The sequence below is a fragment of the Mesoplodon bidens genome, assembly GCF_964165515.1.
Source record: "Mesoplodon bidens genome assembly, chromosome: 11".
Taxonomy (NCBI): domain Eukaryota; kingdom Metazoa; phylum Chordata; class Mammalia; order Artiodactyla; family Ziphiidae; genus Mesoplodon; species Mesoplodon bidens.
This window is the reverse complement of record NC_138167.1, coordinates 16,435,395-16,449,171: the sequence shown is the minus strand read 5'-3', so window position 1 is coordinate 16,449,171 and position 13,777 is coordinate 16,435,395. Positions and strand designations below refer to the sequence as shown.

The 13,777-nt window shown below is 38.6% G+C and overlaps 1 protein-coding gene across 1 annotated transcript in view; it reads left to right on the top strand.

Moving 5' to 3' along the window:
• Nucleotides 1–13,761, top strand: part of RECQL (RecQ like helicase) — a 34,938-nt gene extending 21,177 nt beyond the window's left edge. Inside the window, exons 7-15 of the mRNA XM_081248528.1 lie at nt 3,516–3,682; nt 4,435–4,516; nt 5,577–5,725; nt 5,818–5,935; nt 6,702–6,840; nt 10,590–10,681; nt 11,983–12,202; nt 12,532–12,661; nt 13,467–13,761. Coding sequence (XP_081104654.1) covers nt 3,516–3,682; nt 4,435–4,516; nt 5,577–5,725; nt 5,818–5,935; nt 6,702–6,840; nt 10,590–10,681; nt 11,983–12,202; nt 12,532–12,661; nt 13,467–13,619 — 1,250 coding nt within the window. The 3' untranslated portion in view covers nt 13,620–13,761. The remainder of the gene's footprint in view (nt 1–3,515; nt 3,683–4,434; nt 4,517–5,576; nt 5,726–5,817; nt 5,936–6,701; nt 6,841–10,589; nt 10,682–11,982; nt 12,203–12,531; nt 12,662–13,466) is intronic.
• Nucleotides 13,762–13,777: the final 16 nt, after the last annotated feature.

Genomic DNA, 13,777 nt, shown 5'->3' with positions numbered 1-13,777 from the left:
TTTTCGAATTTGTTGCTATATAATTGTTTACAATAGTGTCTTATAATTGTATTTTCATAGTATCAGTTGTTATGTCTCCTTTTTCATTTCTGATTTTATTTATATGAGTCCTCTCTTTTTTCTTGTTGAGTATGGCTAACAAGTTGGTCTATTTTGTTTATCTTTTCAGAAAAACAGCTCTTAGTTTCATTGGTCTTTTCTATTGTCTTTTTAGTCTCTATTTCTTTTATTTCCACTCTGATCTTTGTTATTTTCTTCCTTCTGCTAACTTTGGGCCTAGTTTGTTCTTCCTATTTTAATTCCTTGAGGTGTAAAGCTAGGTTGTTTATTTGAGATCTTTCTTGTTTCTTAATGTAGATGTTTTTTGCTATGAACTTCCCTCTTAGAACTGCTCTTGCTGCTTCTTGTAAGTTTTGGTATGTTGTATTTCCACTTTCACTTGTCTCAAGACATTGTAAAATTTCTCTTTCTTCATGTGTATCTCAACTAGCGTGACTACAACTAAATGCCTCCCAAAGGCCTGTTCTTTTTCCTTCTATCTTGTAACTGGGAATCACTATTTGCCCTGTTGCTGTGTGAGATCAAAAACCTTTTTTTTTTCTTGATCAAAAACTTTTGATTTGCTCCCCTTCTCCATGTCTTTCCCTCTTCCTCCCCGTTCTCCCAAGCAATTTCCCCTTCAGTCTTCCCTATCTTAGAAAATCACTTAATAACCACTCACACATTTACTCAAGCCAAAGTTTTAGCAGATCTGTTTAGTCAGGGTCTAGTCAGAAGACAAAAGCCATACCAGTTATTTGAACACAGAGAACTTACATTACATTATGTAAAGAATTGTTAACTAAGTAAAAAGTGATTATAAGCAGCTAACTGATAAAAGAAAAAGAAAACTCTAACGTATCATGGAGGTAAAAGCTAGAAGAAGCAACTACCATCCCTAGGGCTGGGGGAACAGGAAGAAAAGCTTGGGATTGATGAGATTTAGAAACCTAGAGGAGGGGCCTTATGGAGCTGACGCTTAGACCTATGGGAGGCCCAGCTCCCTGGTGCTGGTGTCTGTGGAGGCAGAGATAGGGTGGACCTGTGATGAAGTCAGTTCTCCAAAGCTTAGAAAACTGCCAACTGTATTCAGCTGCTGCTAAGCGGTGGATAAACCTTGCTGGGGCGACATTCTCGAGGACACCAGCAAACACACAGGAGGCAAACTGGAAGGAGCAGCACTCTTCTTCCTCCCCCAGCCTTGCACTTTGTGCTTCTAGGGCCAGCTGGCAAAGCAGAGATTCCCCACTCCAACACCACAAAGCAGAGTCTAGAAGGGTGGAGTTGGAGCTGAGAATGAATAACTTCATGGTGGCACATTGTCCTTGACTTATCCTACCTCTGCAGATCCGGTCCAGCACCAAGTCCTGTCACTTCCACCTCTAAGTTGAATCTCAAGCCTGTCCACTTCTCTTTGTCTGTACTGCTATTTCTTAAGTCCAGCTGGGCTCCTTTCTACCAGTCTACTATACTAGCTCCCTAGCTGGTCTCTGTTCCAGTCTTACCCTTTTACAGTTCATCCTCCACCCAGCAACCAAATCACATCATGTTACTTCCCTCCCTAAACTACCCAGCAGATTCTCTTTGTACTTAGAATAAAATCTATATTCTTAACTGGGGTCCCTAAGACCATATGTGATCTGTCCCCCGTTTGTCTCTGCCCAATTTCCCCTCACATGTTATACTTCAGCTACAATAAGGTTATCATGATGACCACTTACCATGCCCTGATAATCAGATACTTATTGGTTTACTCCTTGCATTGTCTGATTTCTTTGCTTGAATTGTAGTTCCGTTTGCATAGCATCTTTGCCTTGTTCTCACTTTATCTCTGGTGCCTAGGTCTCTAGGTGTTGGCACATAGTTAAAAGTGTTCAACATATGCCAGGTGATGAATGGATGAATCTTGGACTCTCCCCCCGCCCCACCATATCTCAATAGTCACTAGGACCTATGGGGTTCCAGTTCATGTATTTCAGTCTTTTCTTTCAGATTTATCCTCAGTGTCATGCCTTATTTCATATTCACTATTTTTTGTTTTCCAGTCTGTCATTGCCACCTTTTAACTCGTCTCCCTTTCTTCAGCCTTTTGATTTACTCCAGCCCATCCTTCACACTTCCACCAAAAGACGATTCCTGAAACATAGACTGTGTCCTTTATCTGCTTGAAAAATCACATGACTCCTCATTTCCTATAGGACAAAGTTCTAGCTCCTTAGAATCAACCAACTGTTCAGTTCATAGTCTTACTTGAACCTGCCTTTTTATACTCTTTGGAGTAACAGTATCAGTCAGGGTTTGGGTAGGGAAGCCGAGCTCTTATGAATGTTAAGGGATAAGAGATTTATTTTAGGAAGCAGACCTTGCACAGTTGTGGGAGGAGCTGGGGAAGGGAAGGTCTGGAGGGGGAGTTGGAGGATCAGAGAAAAGTCACTGGCTAGTCCTGGAGCACTGGTGTGGGAGGACCAACCGGAGCTTGTAGGGAAATCTGCAACTGGCATGGCCATTGCCAGAGGGGCCGCATAGGGGGAGCTCAGGCGAGGTCTCTGGTTAGTTTCCTCTTGAGTAGCCGTCACCTCCGTGGGTCTGCTGCCAGGCACCTAGGGGGCCAGTGTTGATCAGCGAAGCCTACAGCTGGGAAGAAGAGCTGAAGGAGGAATGGGGAAGAACTGGGACAGGCTGGCACTGGCTGGGCATTTGTCCACCATCCTATCTGCCGGGAAGGCCCTTCAGAGAGTGTAGCAGCTGCTTCCCTCCTGCCTCCCAGGCCTTACACAGGTTCCTCTTCTGGTCCAGCTGTAACTTGGAACCATCCAGGAAATAGAATAGAGTTCCCAGCCGACTGGGGTTGACAGTAGGTCCATCTAGCACAGCACCCTGTGATCTAGCCCCAATGCTAACATTTAGCCATTTCTCCCACGGTTCTTTTTCACTTTTCTCCAAGTAGTTTAAGTACTTAAGGGTGTACTCATAGACGACTTATCTAGTGACTTAGATGTGTCTGATAAATATGAGCCCAGAACGGCTTTCCTGAAGTGAGTTATATAAAAACCAATGCCCTCACCAAGCGTTTCCTGTTCTGAGTTTGCCACTCTTGGATGATACCTGTGGTAGAAGGGTTTCGACTGATGGTCTTTTTATCTCTCGTCAGTTGCCATAGATTCAAACACTATGGCTCCTCCCACTCTGCCTCTCGAATCCACTGTTCAGCAGGTATAGACCGTGCTCAGCTGATTGGAAATGTTGTGGTATTCCCTGTTGAGGACACCTATGGCCAAGAAGTGTTTCTGAAGAACCAGCTAAAAGTAGAGTAAAGCCTGTCTATCACCAAGGCTAGGCAGCAACCACAGCTTAGATATAGGTGGCTGTGGAAGTAAAATTGCAGTCATCTTGATGATCTGCAGAATGTTAGAAGATGTAATTTACTCCTTAAAGTATAGGAAGAGGGCTACTTTGTATTTTTTTTTTTTTTCCAGATTATAAGGCCCTTGGTATTTTGAAGCGGCAGTTCCCCAATGCATCACTAATTGGGCTGACTGCAACTGCGACCAGCCATGTTTTGAAGGATGCTCAGAAAATACTGTGTGTTGAAAAGTGTTTTACTTTTACAGCTTCTTTTAATCGGCCAAATCTCTATTATGAGGTATGTAACTTTTATGTCAATTTATTTTGTGAAGGATTTCGGAAGAAAGGTTACTTTTTCATTATGTTTATTTACATAAGTCACAGTTAATTATGTTTAAAAGTTTAAAAAAAATCAAGTGACTATAAGCAGACTTATTAAAGAATGCTTTCTTTGTATATCTCCTGTGCTATTTAATTCTTTGCTCGGTTAAGTAGAAAACACTGCCTCATTAAACTTGCGTACATGCTTTCTTATGCAAGAATGGAGAGAAAGCATGTATTGATACTAAGGACCCTAATGACATCTCTATAGAAATTAACTATGAAATAATGCAAAAATTAATATACCATTAAAGATTTGCTAATACTCCCTATTTAGATTTTATTTGATATTACAACCTTGAAAGGTAAATAACCTCACAGCTGTTTTTACTTTCTAATCCTTTTAAGGATAGACTTAATATTTTTCTGAGCTCTTACTGACTAGTTGTTTCTGCCATGGTTTATGTTTTTACAAAAGTAGCATCAGAAAATTTAAAAAGTCTCTGTCTTTACAAGTTATTCACTGCTTCTGTGCCTCCTCATCTCTGGTAAATTCAAAAATAAGGATCAAGAAGCGTCTGGGAGGTGATAGGGTCAGATGGGCGAGTGAAAGAGTAATAGAAAAAAACACCATGCCCAAGAAAGAGTGGCGCCTTGAAAGTTGTAAGTAAACGACTGCATGAATGGTACTCATTAATTTACTTTTTAATAAGTTAACTTTTTTTTTAGGTTCGGCAGAAGCCCTCAAACACTGAAGATTTTATTGAGGATATTGTAAAGCTCATTAATGGAAGATACAAGGGGCAATCAGGTAATATAGACACAAACCAAGTTTGAAGACTGAGAGAGAACTTTCCAAAAGTAGCACATGTTATTTATACTAATACACTGAGAAAAAGATTAGCACTAGAAATATTAATGCATGGCAGAAGATACTTGAAAATATCATGATAAAATTAATTTGCTTGGTTATCTTAGAAATCAGGTGTGGTATTTGCTAATTACACAGATTTTTAGAGTCATAAAACTGATTTATTTTTGCTTATTTACACTTAATTGCATTAAAGAGTGGACCTAATGACATAATGTTAATTATCAACAGCACATATTTAGTAAGTATCCACTGTGTATAAGATTGAAGGTTAAGCAGTGACTTTCTAAAGGGATGTAAACTATAGTTCCTTATAGTAAAGGACACATTGAAGAAATAAACAGTACATACTGAATGAGCTAAGTATAGATGGAGTTCAGAGTGTGTATAACATGTGTTCCAGGATTAATGTAGAGACAAGTGTTACTAAAGCAAAGAGTTGGTGTAAAAGTAGCAGTTCAAAACTGTTCTGTAGATTTTCAGGAGATATTAATAGGGGCCATGGGTAAAAGGAGTTCCAGGGTCAAATAAGTTTAAGAAAGGCTGCAGCTGTTTATTCCTCCTGCAGAGTCCCAGGGTGTATCAGCACCTTAGAAATTCTGACCATCCCTGCAAACAAAGAGACACATGTGTTTGTCTAACTTTGTTAACCTTCCCAAACTTATTTGCACATGAAACTCTTTTCTCATAGCATGCTTGTTAACATCTTGTGGAGCTGCGGGGCATCAGTTTGAGAAAGACTACGTAGTGGGAGATAAAGTTGGAGAGAGAACTGAGATAATGGGAACCCAAACTGGTGGCTCCAGGCTTGTTACTGCTCTGGAGCAAGTTGGTGATCAGACCTTGAGTTACACTGAAAAATCAGTATGTGTTCAGGGCCTTGGAATTTTTCATAATTCTTATTTTCCCCCATGCATTGTAATTATCAGCCTCTTCAGTGTGTGAGTTAAAAATTTTCTAGGAATGTACTATATATATCTAACCATTTCTTTTACTACAGGAATAATATATTGCTTTTCTCAGAAAGACTCTGAGCAAGTTACAGTTAGTTTACAGAAATTGGGGATTCCTGCGGGGGCATACCATGCCAATATGGAACCAGAAGATAAGACCAAGGTTCATAGAAGATGGTCAGCTAATGAAATTCAGGTTAAGTAACAGATCTTCAATAGAAGCCTAATTCACCTTTGAATATATTTTAACTTGACTTAATTAATATATAAAATGTTAACACATTTTAGGTAGTAGTGGCAACAGTTGCATTTGGTATGGGAATTGATAAACCAGATGTGAGGTTTGTTATTCATCATTCAATGAGTAAATCCATGGAAAATTATTACCAAGAGAGTGGACGTGCAGGTATGTGTAACTCACATCCAGAAATAATTTTTTTTAATGTTTATTTATTTATTTGGCTGCGTCAGGTCTTAGTTGCAGTGTGTGGGCTCTTTCGTGGTGCGCAGGCTTCTCTCTAGTTGTGGCACGTGGGCTCCAGAGTGTGCGGGCTCAGTAGTTGCAGCTCGTGGGCTTAGTTGCCCCACAGCATATGGGATCTTAGTTACCTGACCAGGGATTGAACCCACATCCCCTGCATTGGAAGGCGGATTCTTAACCACTGGACCATCAGGGAAGTTCCCTAGAAATAATTTTTAAAGAACTTTAAAAACACTATAAATGATGTTTAATAATACTGTATTTTTAATCTTCTTTGTTGGCTAGTATTTTTATAACAAACAATGAAATCTTTTTTGTAGTTTTATATTTGCTTATGGAGAAATTTTATTTATGTTCTATTGGAATGTCATGAATTATTTCTTCTCATATTTGCTAAAATGTCCATCTTTGCCTCCTGAGTTTTTAATTAGTGGTTTCAAGTCTATAATTTAAATAACTGGATTACTTATGGACACATTTTTAAGCTAGTAAGGCTGATTATTGATAGATCTCTTTAGTCATTTTTTTTTAAATTTGAGGGCAGCTGTTAAAAATTAACTTTCACAGCTCTGTCTGAAATTTCTAGATATATATTTAGACTACGAAATATTGCCAGCAAATTTTATATATTATTTTTGCATGTTTGACTTTTTAAAGTAATTATGCAATCTCAAGATTCTTCCCACTGCAGGTCGAGATGACATGAAAGCAGACTGTATTTTGTATTATGGCTTTGGAGATATATTCAGGATAAGCTCAATGGTGGTGATGGAGAATGTGGGACAACAGAAGCTCTATGAGATGGTGTCATACTGCCAAAACATAAGCAAGTAAGCACACACCTTTTTGTCACTTTTGTCAATTAAAGACAAGCACAGTATGAAAGCACATGACATTACTTTGAGTCCTTACTCAAGTGAGTAAATACATTAGTGAAACATCAAGTGCAAACCAGTAAAAGCAGATGTCTGAAGGACGGGAAGCAGTACATGAACCTGCAGGATGCCTGAATCTAAGAAAATATATTCTCAGATATAGAGAACAAAGTAGTGGTTACCAGTGGGGAGAGTCGGGGAGGAGCAGTATAGGGGTTGGGGTGTGGGAGGTACTGCAACACGGGGAATATAGCTAATATTTTGTAATAACTGTAAATGGAAAGTAACCTTTAAAATTTGTATAAAAGTAAAAAAAAATAGTATCTTAAGTCTGAAAAAAAGAAGTCATTCTCTGTTTGGGAAGGATAGCTGTTAACTTTTTTCTAAATGTTTGGTAGAATTCACCTCTGAAGCCATCTAGTCCTGGTCTTTTGTTTCTTGGGAGTTTTTAAATTACTGATTCAATTTCATTACTGGTAATTGGTCTGTCCATATTTTTTATTTCTTCCTCCTTCAGTCTTGGGAGATTGTACATTTCTAGGAATTTGTCCATTTCATCTAGGTTGTCCATTGGCAAATAGTTGTTCTTGGTAGTCTCTTTGATCTTTTGTATTTCTGTAGTATTGGTTGTAACTTCTTTTTCATTTCTGATTTTACTGATTTGGGCTCTTTTTATCTTGATGAGTCTGGCTAAAAGTTTATCAATTCTGTTTATCTTTTCAAAGAACCAGCTCGTAGTTTCATTGATCTTTTCCATTGTTTTCTTAGTCTCTAATTCATTTATTTCTGCTCTGATCTTTATGATTTCTTTCCTTTTACTATCTTTGGGTTTTGTTTGTCTTTCTTTTTCTAGTTCCTTTAAGTGTAAGGTTAGGCTGTTTATCTGAGATTTTTCTTGTTTCCTGAGGTAAGATTATATCACTATAAATTTCCCTCTTAGAAAGCTTTTGCTCCATTCCATAGATTGTGAATCATTGTGTTTTAGTTTTCATTTGTCTCCAGGTATTTTTGCATTTCTTCTTTGATTCTTCAGTGATTCATTGGTTGTTTAGTAGCATATTGTTTAGCCCCTGCATGTTTTGTTTTTTGCAGTTTTTTTCTTGTAGTTGATTTCTAGTCTCATAGTGTTGTGGTTGGAAAAGATGATTGAGATTATTTACTTTTCTTAAATTTACCAAGGCTTGTTTTGTGGCCTAGCATGTGATCTATCCTGGAGAATGTTCCATGTGCACTTGAAAAGAATATGTATTCTGCTGCTTTTGGATAGAATGTTCTCTCTCTATATATCTATTGAATCAATCTGATCTAATGTGTCATTTAAGGCCAGTGTTTCCTTATTGATTTTCTGTCTGGATCATCTGTCCATTGATGTAAGTGGGGTATTACAGTCCCTTACTATTACTGTGTCACTGTCAGTTTCTCCCTTTTTGTCTGTTAATATTTGCTTTATGTATTTAGGTGGTCCTACGTTGGGTGTATATATATTAACAATTGTTATATCTCCTTGGATTGACTCCTTGATCATTATGTAATGTCCTTCTTGAGTCTTGTAACAGTCTTCCATTTATTTATTTTATTTTTATTTATTTATTTTTTTATTTTGCGGTACCCGGGCCTCACTGTTGTGGCCTCTCTCATTGTGGAGCACAGGCTGCGGACGCGCAGGCTCAGCAGCCATGGCTCACGGGCCCAGCCACTCCGCAGCATTTGGGATCTTCCCGGACTGGGGCACAAACCCACGTCCCCTGCATCGGTAGGTGGACTCTCAACCACTGCGCCACCAGGGAAGCCCCCAGTCTTCCTTTTAAAGTCTGTTTTGTCTTATATGAGTATTGTCACCCCCACTTTCTTTTGATTTCCATTTGCATGGAATACCTTTTTCCATCCCCTTTCATTCCATGGGTATCTTTAGAGCTGGGGTGAATCTCTTGTGGGTAGCATATATATGCAGGTCTTGATTTTGTATCCATTCAGCCACTCTGTGTCTTTTGATTGGAATATTTAGTCCATTTACAGTTAATGGAATTATTGATAGGTATGTACTTACTGCCATTTTGCTAATTGTTTTGGGGTGGTTTTGTGGGTCTTTTTTGTTCCTTCTTTTGCTCTCTTGTGATTTGATGACTATCTTCAGTATTATGTTTGAATTCCTTTTTCTTTATTGTGTGTTTATCTATAATAGATTTTTGGTTTGTGGTTACCATGAGGTTTATATGTGGCAATTTCTCTCTATATATACATGATTGTTTTAAGTTGCTGGTCTCTTAATTTCAAATGCATTTTAACAATCCTGCATTTGTACTCCTCTCCCCCACAATTACTATTTTTAGTCTCAGTCATCTTTGTAGTCTTATTGCCTATCATATAAGCCTACCATATAAAAATGACTCAAAATTTTTGAAATAAACAACAATTAGACCATGATAGAAAATGGCATTTCTTTCCTATGGATGTCACAATAATCTAGTTTAAAAAATGAGAAAATGAAAACTTCCTTAAAATATCCAATATCCAGTAGCCCCCATGAAGCATATTTTGGGGTTTAGACTCAAACTGATACTATAATATATAAGAAACTGCTATCAGGAAGAGTCTCTTAATACAGGCATACCTTGGAGATATTGCAGTTTCAGTTTGAGACCACTGCAATAAACTGAACATTGCAGTAAAGCAAGTCACATGAATCTTTTGGTTTCCCAGTGCATATGTGTTATTTTTACACTATACTATAATCTGTTAAGTGTGCAATAGGATTATGTCTATAAAAATAAGGTACATACCTTAATTTAAAAATTATTACTAATAAATGCCAACCATCATCTGTGCCTTCAGCAAATTGTAGTAGTAATTCAGACTACTGATCACAGCTCACCATAACAATAGAATAATATTGGAAAAGTTTGAAACATTGCGAGTATTATGAAATTGTGACACAGAGGCATGAAGCAAATGCTGTTAGAAAAATGGTGCCAATGGACTTGCTCAATGCAGGGTTGCCACAAACCTTCAATTTGTAGAAAACACAGTATCTGCAGAGCACAGTAAAGCAACTGCAGTAAAACAAGTATGCCTGTAGTTGTGAAATACTGCATCTCAGACAATTTTTTGAAAGCAATGTCTATTAACAACATATGGAAAAAATTATTATACATGGTGGGCAGAATAATGGTCATGCAAAGATGTCCACATCTGAAGCCCTGGAACCTGTGAGTGTGCTACTTTACATGGCAAGAGGGAATTAAGGTTGCAGTCAGCTGATCTTAAAATAGGGAGGTAATCCTGAATTATTTGGGTGGACCCACTATAATCACAAGGGTTCTTAAATGTGGAAGGAGGCATAAGATGTCAGAGTGATGTGAAGACTTAACCCACTGTTGTTGGCTTTGAAGATAGAGGAAAGGGGGCCATGAGCCCAGGAATGCAGGCAGTCTTTAGAGTCTGGAAAGGGCAAGGAAACAGATTCTCCCCAAGAGCCTCCAGGAGAAATCCAACCCTGCTGACACCTTGATTTTAATCCAGTGAGACACATGTCAGCCTTCTAACCTACAAAATGTAAGATAATAAATTTGTGTTGTTTTAAGCCACCAAGTTTGTGGTAATGTTATGGCAGCAATAGGAAATTAATACAGTATATAACTGTATTTTAAAATAGGGATTCTTAAAACTCTATTATTTGATAATTTGTATTTCTGATGTGTTTGCAGCTGTCGCCGTGTGTTGATAGCTCAACATTTTGATGAAGTATGGAGCCCAGAAACATGCAACAAAATGTGTGATAATTGCTGTAAAGAGATTTGTGAGTTGTTTTTTAAATCCTTATAGGCTAATATTTATATGTAGGAATACATGAGGGCAATATTAGACACCCAAAATGGATTTAAAAGAATAAGCAAGGTGTGAATAGAATTCCCCAGATTCAAGAGTGACAACACAAAGGTTTGAAACAGAGGCAAAATTAAAAGCCATATGTGTATGCATTTATTTTATGTTGCTACACTGAGGACATGTTAAATTTTTTTTTTTTTTTTGCGGTACACGGGCCTCTCACTGTTGTGGCCTCTCCCGTTGCGGAGCACAGGCTCCAGACGTGCAGGCTCAGCAGCCATGGCTCACGGGCCCAGCCGCTCCGCGGCATGTGGGATCTTCCCGGACTGGGGCACGAACCCGTGTCCCCTGCATCGGCAGGCGGACTCTCAACCACTGCGCCACCAGGGAAGCCTGACATGTTAAATTTTTAAGAAATGAAGGGAAAAGTTTAAAAACCTTCTGAATAGAAATACTATTTTAAGTTAGAGAACGCTAACCTCTTGTGATAATCTCTAATGCTTTATAGTTACTGATTGGAAAGAGAAATATAGTGCAAAATAGAGACTATAGCGTATCATTTTTGATCCAGATAATGGCTAACCACTCACTCATAAGACACTAATTTAGCAGTGTGTTGGTGCTGTCTTTTCACTTTTTAAAATCCTGTGTGTATGTGTATTATTGGAAGAGCTGGACTAACCCATTCCTCTTTGAGTTCTGATGCCTGGGTCGATGAAGGTCACAATTTTAACTTTGCAGCTAGAGAAAACTGTGTTTATTAGATTATTTTATACTGCCCAAATTAACAAAAGCCTGATACATACATCGGAGTGTTAGTATCAGTAATTGGGAATAACTGTCCACGACATTCTTGTCATGAAATTAGAGTCCCTAGGAAGCCATACCGGTTGTCAGAATATTGCTTAATGAGCACGCATCAGGTAACATGAAGAACAGACTGACTGGCCTGTGATCACCGCTAAGTATTTGTCATAATCATGTTTGGCTGACACTCTGGTTCCTAGAGCATACCCAAAGGCCTTCTGATAACCAGATTATTTTCTTTACATCACTTAAATCTCACAGTGTCTTACAGAGACTATAGCTTAATCTAGTGATAAGAGACTTGAGCAGTAGTCTTAGTTCAGAACATAGAAACAAATCAGTGTTTAGGGTGGCTCACACTGGGTGAAGACTTACTTTTTAAACCAGTCTAACCACTTAGGACAGCCTATCCTTGCCCTAATTTTGAAATCCCATTCACCTGTAACCATGCCTCTTTCATTACAGCATTTGAAAGAAAAAATGTAACAGCGTACTGCAGGGACCTAATCAAGATCCTGAAGCAGGCAGAGGAACTGAAAGAAAAGCTCACTCCACTGAAACTGATCGACTCTTGGATGGGAAAGGGTGCAGCGAAATTGAGAGTAGCAGGTGTTGCTCCTCCTGCACTTCCTCGTGAAGACCTGGAGAAAATTATTGCGCACTTTCTTATACGGCAGTATCTCAAGTATATACAAACCCATTTCTTGCCCTTTCATGTTGTCTTTTGATTCTCATTTTTATAACAGCAGCAGAATGGTTTTGTGGTTGTTTCATAAGAACTTTTAAACACTATGCAAAATTTACCTAGTAAACAAATTCAAACTTTGATTACTGTATGTCAAAAAAGCACAAAACTAAAATACTTTCTACAAAGATAAACTGCATTTTTATACTAAAAGTTTTATATTTCATATCAGTGTTACTTAAAATTATTGCACTTATTTTTTTTTTATAAATTTCAGTTTGTTGTCTGCAATTTGTCAAAACCTGATTGTTGGCCTTTATCTTCTGCAGAGAAGACTACAGTTTTACAGCTTATGCTACCATCTCATATCTGAAAATAGGACCTAAAGCTAATCTTCTGAACAATGAGGAACATGTTATTACCATGCAAGTAAAGAAGCCCATGCAGAGCTGTTCCAGGGTAGCTATTAATTTTTAATTTTTATATATTTGAAAAAGACATTAAAGCCTATGGGATGCGTTTCTTTAACTAGTTCTCTCCTGGGTCCAGTGGAGCATAAGAAGAGATTAAGTCAGTTTTCTTCCTGGAATCTGGGTATAGGAGAAAACCTACTTTTGTGTTCTGTAGAGGTATTGAGTAGAATATAGACTAGGGGTTTCCAACCTTTTGGGATGTGAAGACTCCATTTAATGTCTGATGTTATGAGGCACCCTGCCCTTGCCTGTGGTCACTATTGGCTGAGAAGTCTGTCTGCGCAGCAGAGGTTGAAAAGCACTGTCACAAACTACTCTCAAGCCTGCAAAAGCACACCAGGCACCAGTGTGTCTAAGGACATGTCAGGTGTTCTTTACGGTCTTGACAGCACAGCCCCTTCTATTTAAGATGGGGTGCAGGGCCTCCCTGGTGGCGCAGTGGTTGAGAGTCCGCCTGCCGATGCAGGGGATACGGGTTCGTGCCCCGGTCTGGGAGGATCCCATATGCCGCGGAGCGGCTGGGCCCGTGAGCCATGGCCACTGAGCCTGCGCATCCGGAGCCTGTGCTCCGCAACGGGAGAGGACACAACAGTGAGAGGCCCGCGTACCGCAAAAAGAAAAAAAAAAAAAAAAAGATGGGGTGCATACTGGAAGAAATTTGAAGATAAAAAACAAGACCACTGGACACTTAATTAAAGAGGTGATATAGAAGGACGATTGAGATTACTAATCTCCTGAGAAAATGGAATAGCTGAATTTTTACCAGTGTTTGTCTTGCTGTGGTTTTATAGGCTGAATCACCTCAAAGTTGTCATTCCGAAGGAGCTGATAAAAAGAGGGAAGAAAAATCTCCAAGTAACTTCCAGAAGAAGTCAGTGAACATGCTTCAGCAACCTGATTGTAAGATTACAGGGGCTAAGAAAAGAAAAATTGATAATGCATGAGATGAGTGCTTCTAAATTTTCTAAGAAAAAGTTTATGCATGTATACACCATTAGTTTTGTAGTTAATCAAACGTTTAATTTTAAGACAATTTCATTAATATTTTATTCATATGGAGCTATATTTTCAGAATTTATTTCTTAAGTATTGAAGACTTGAG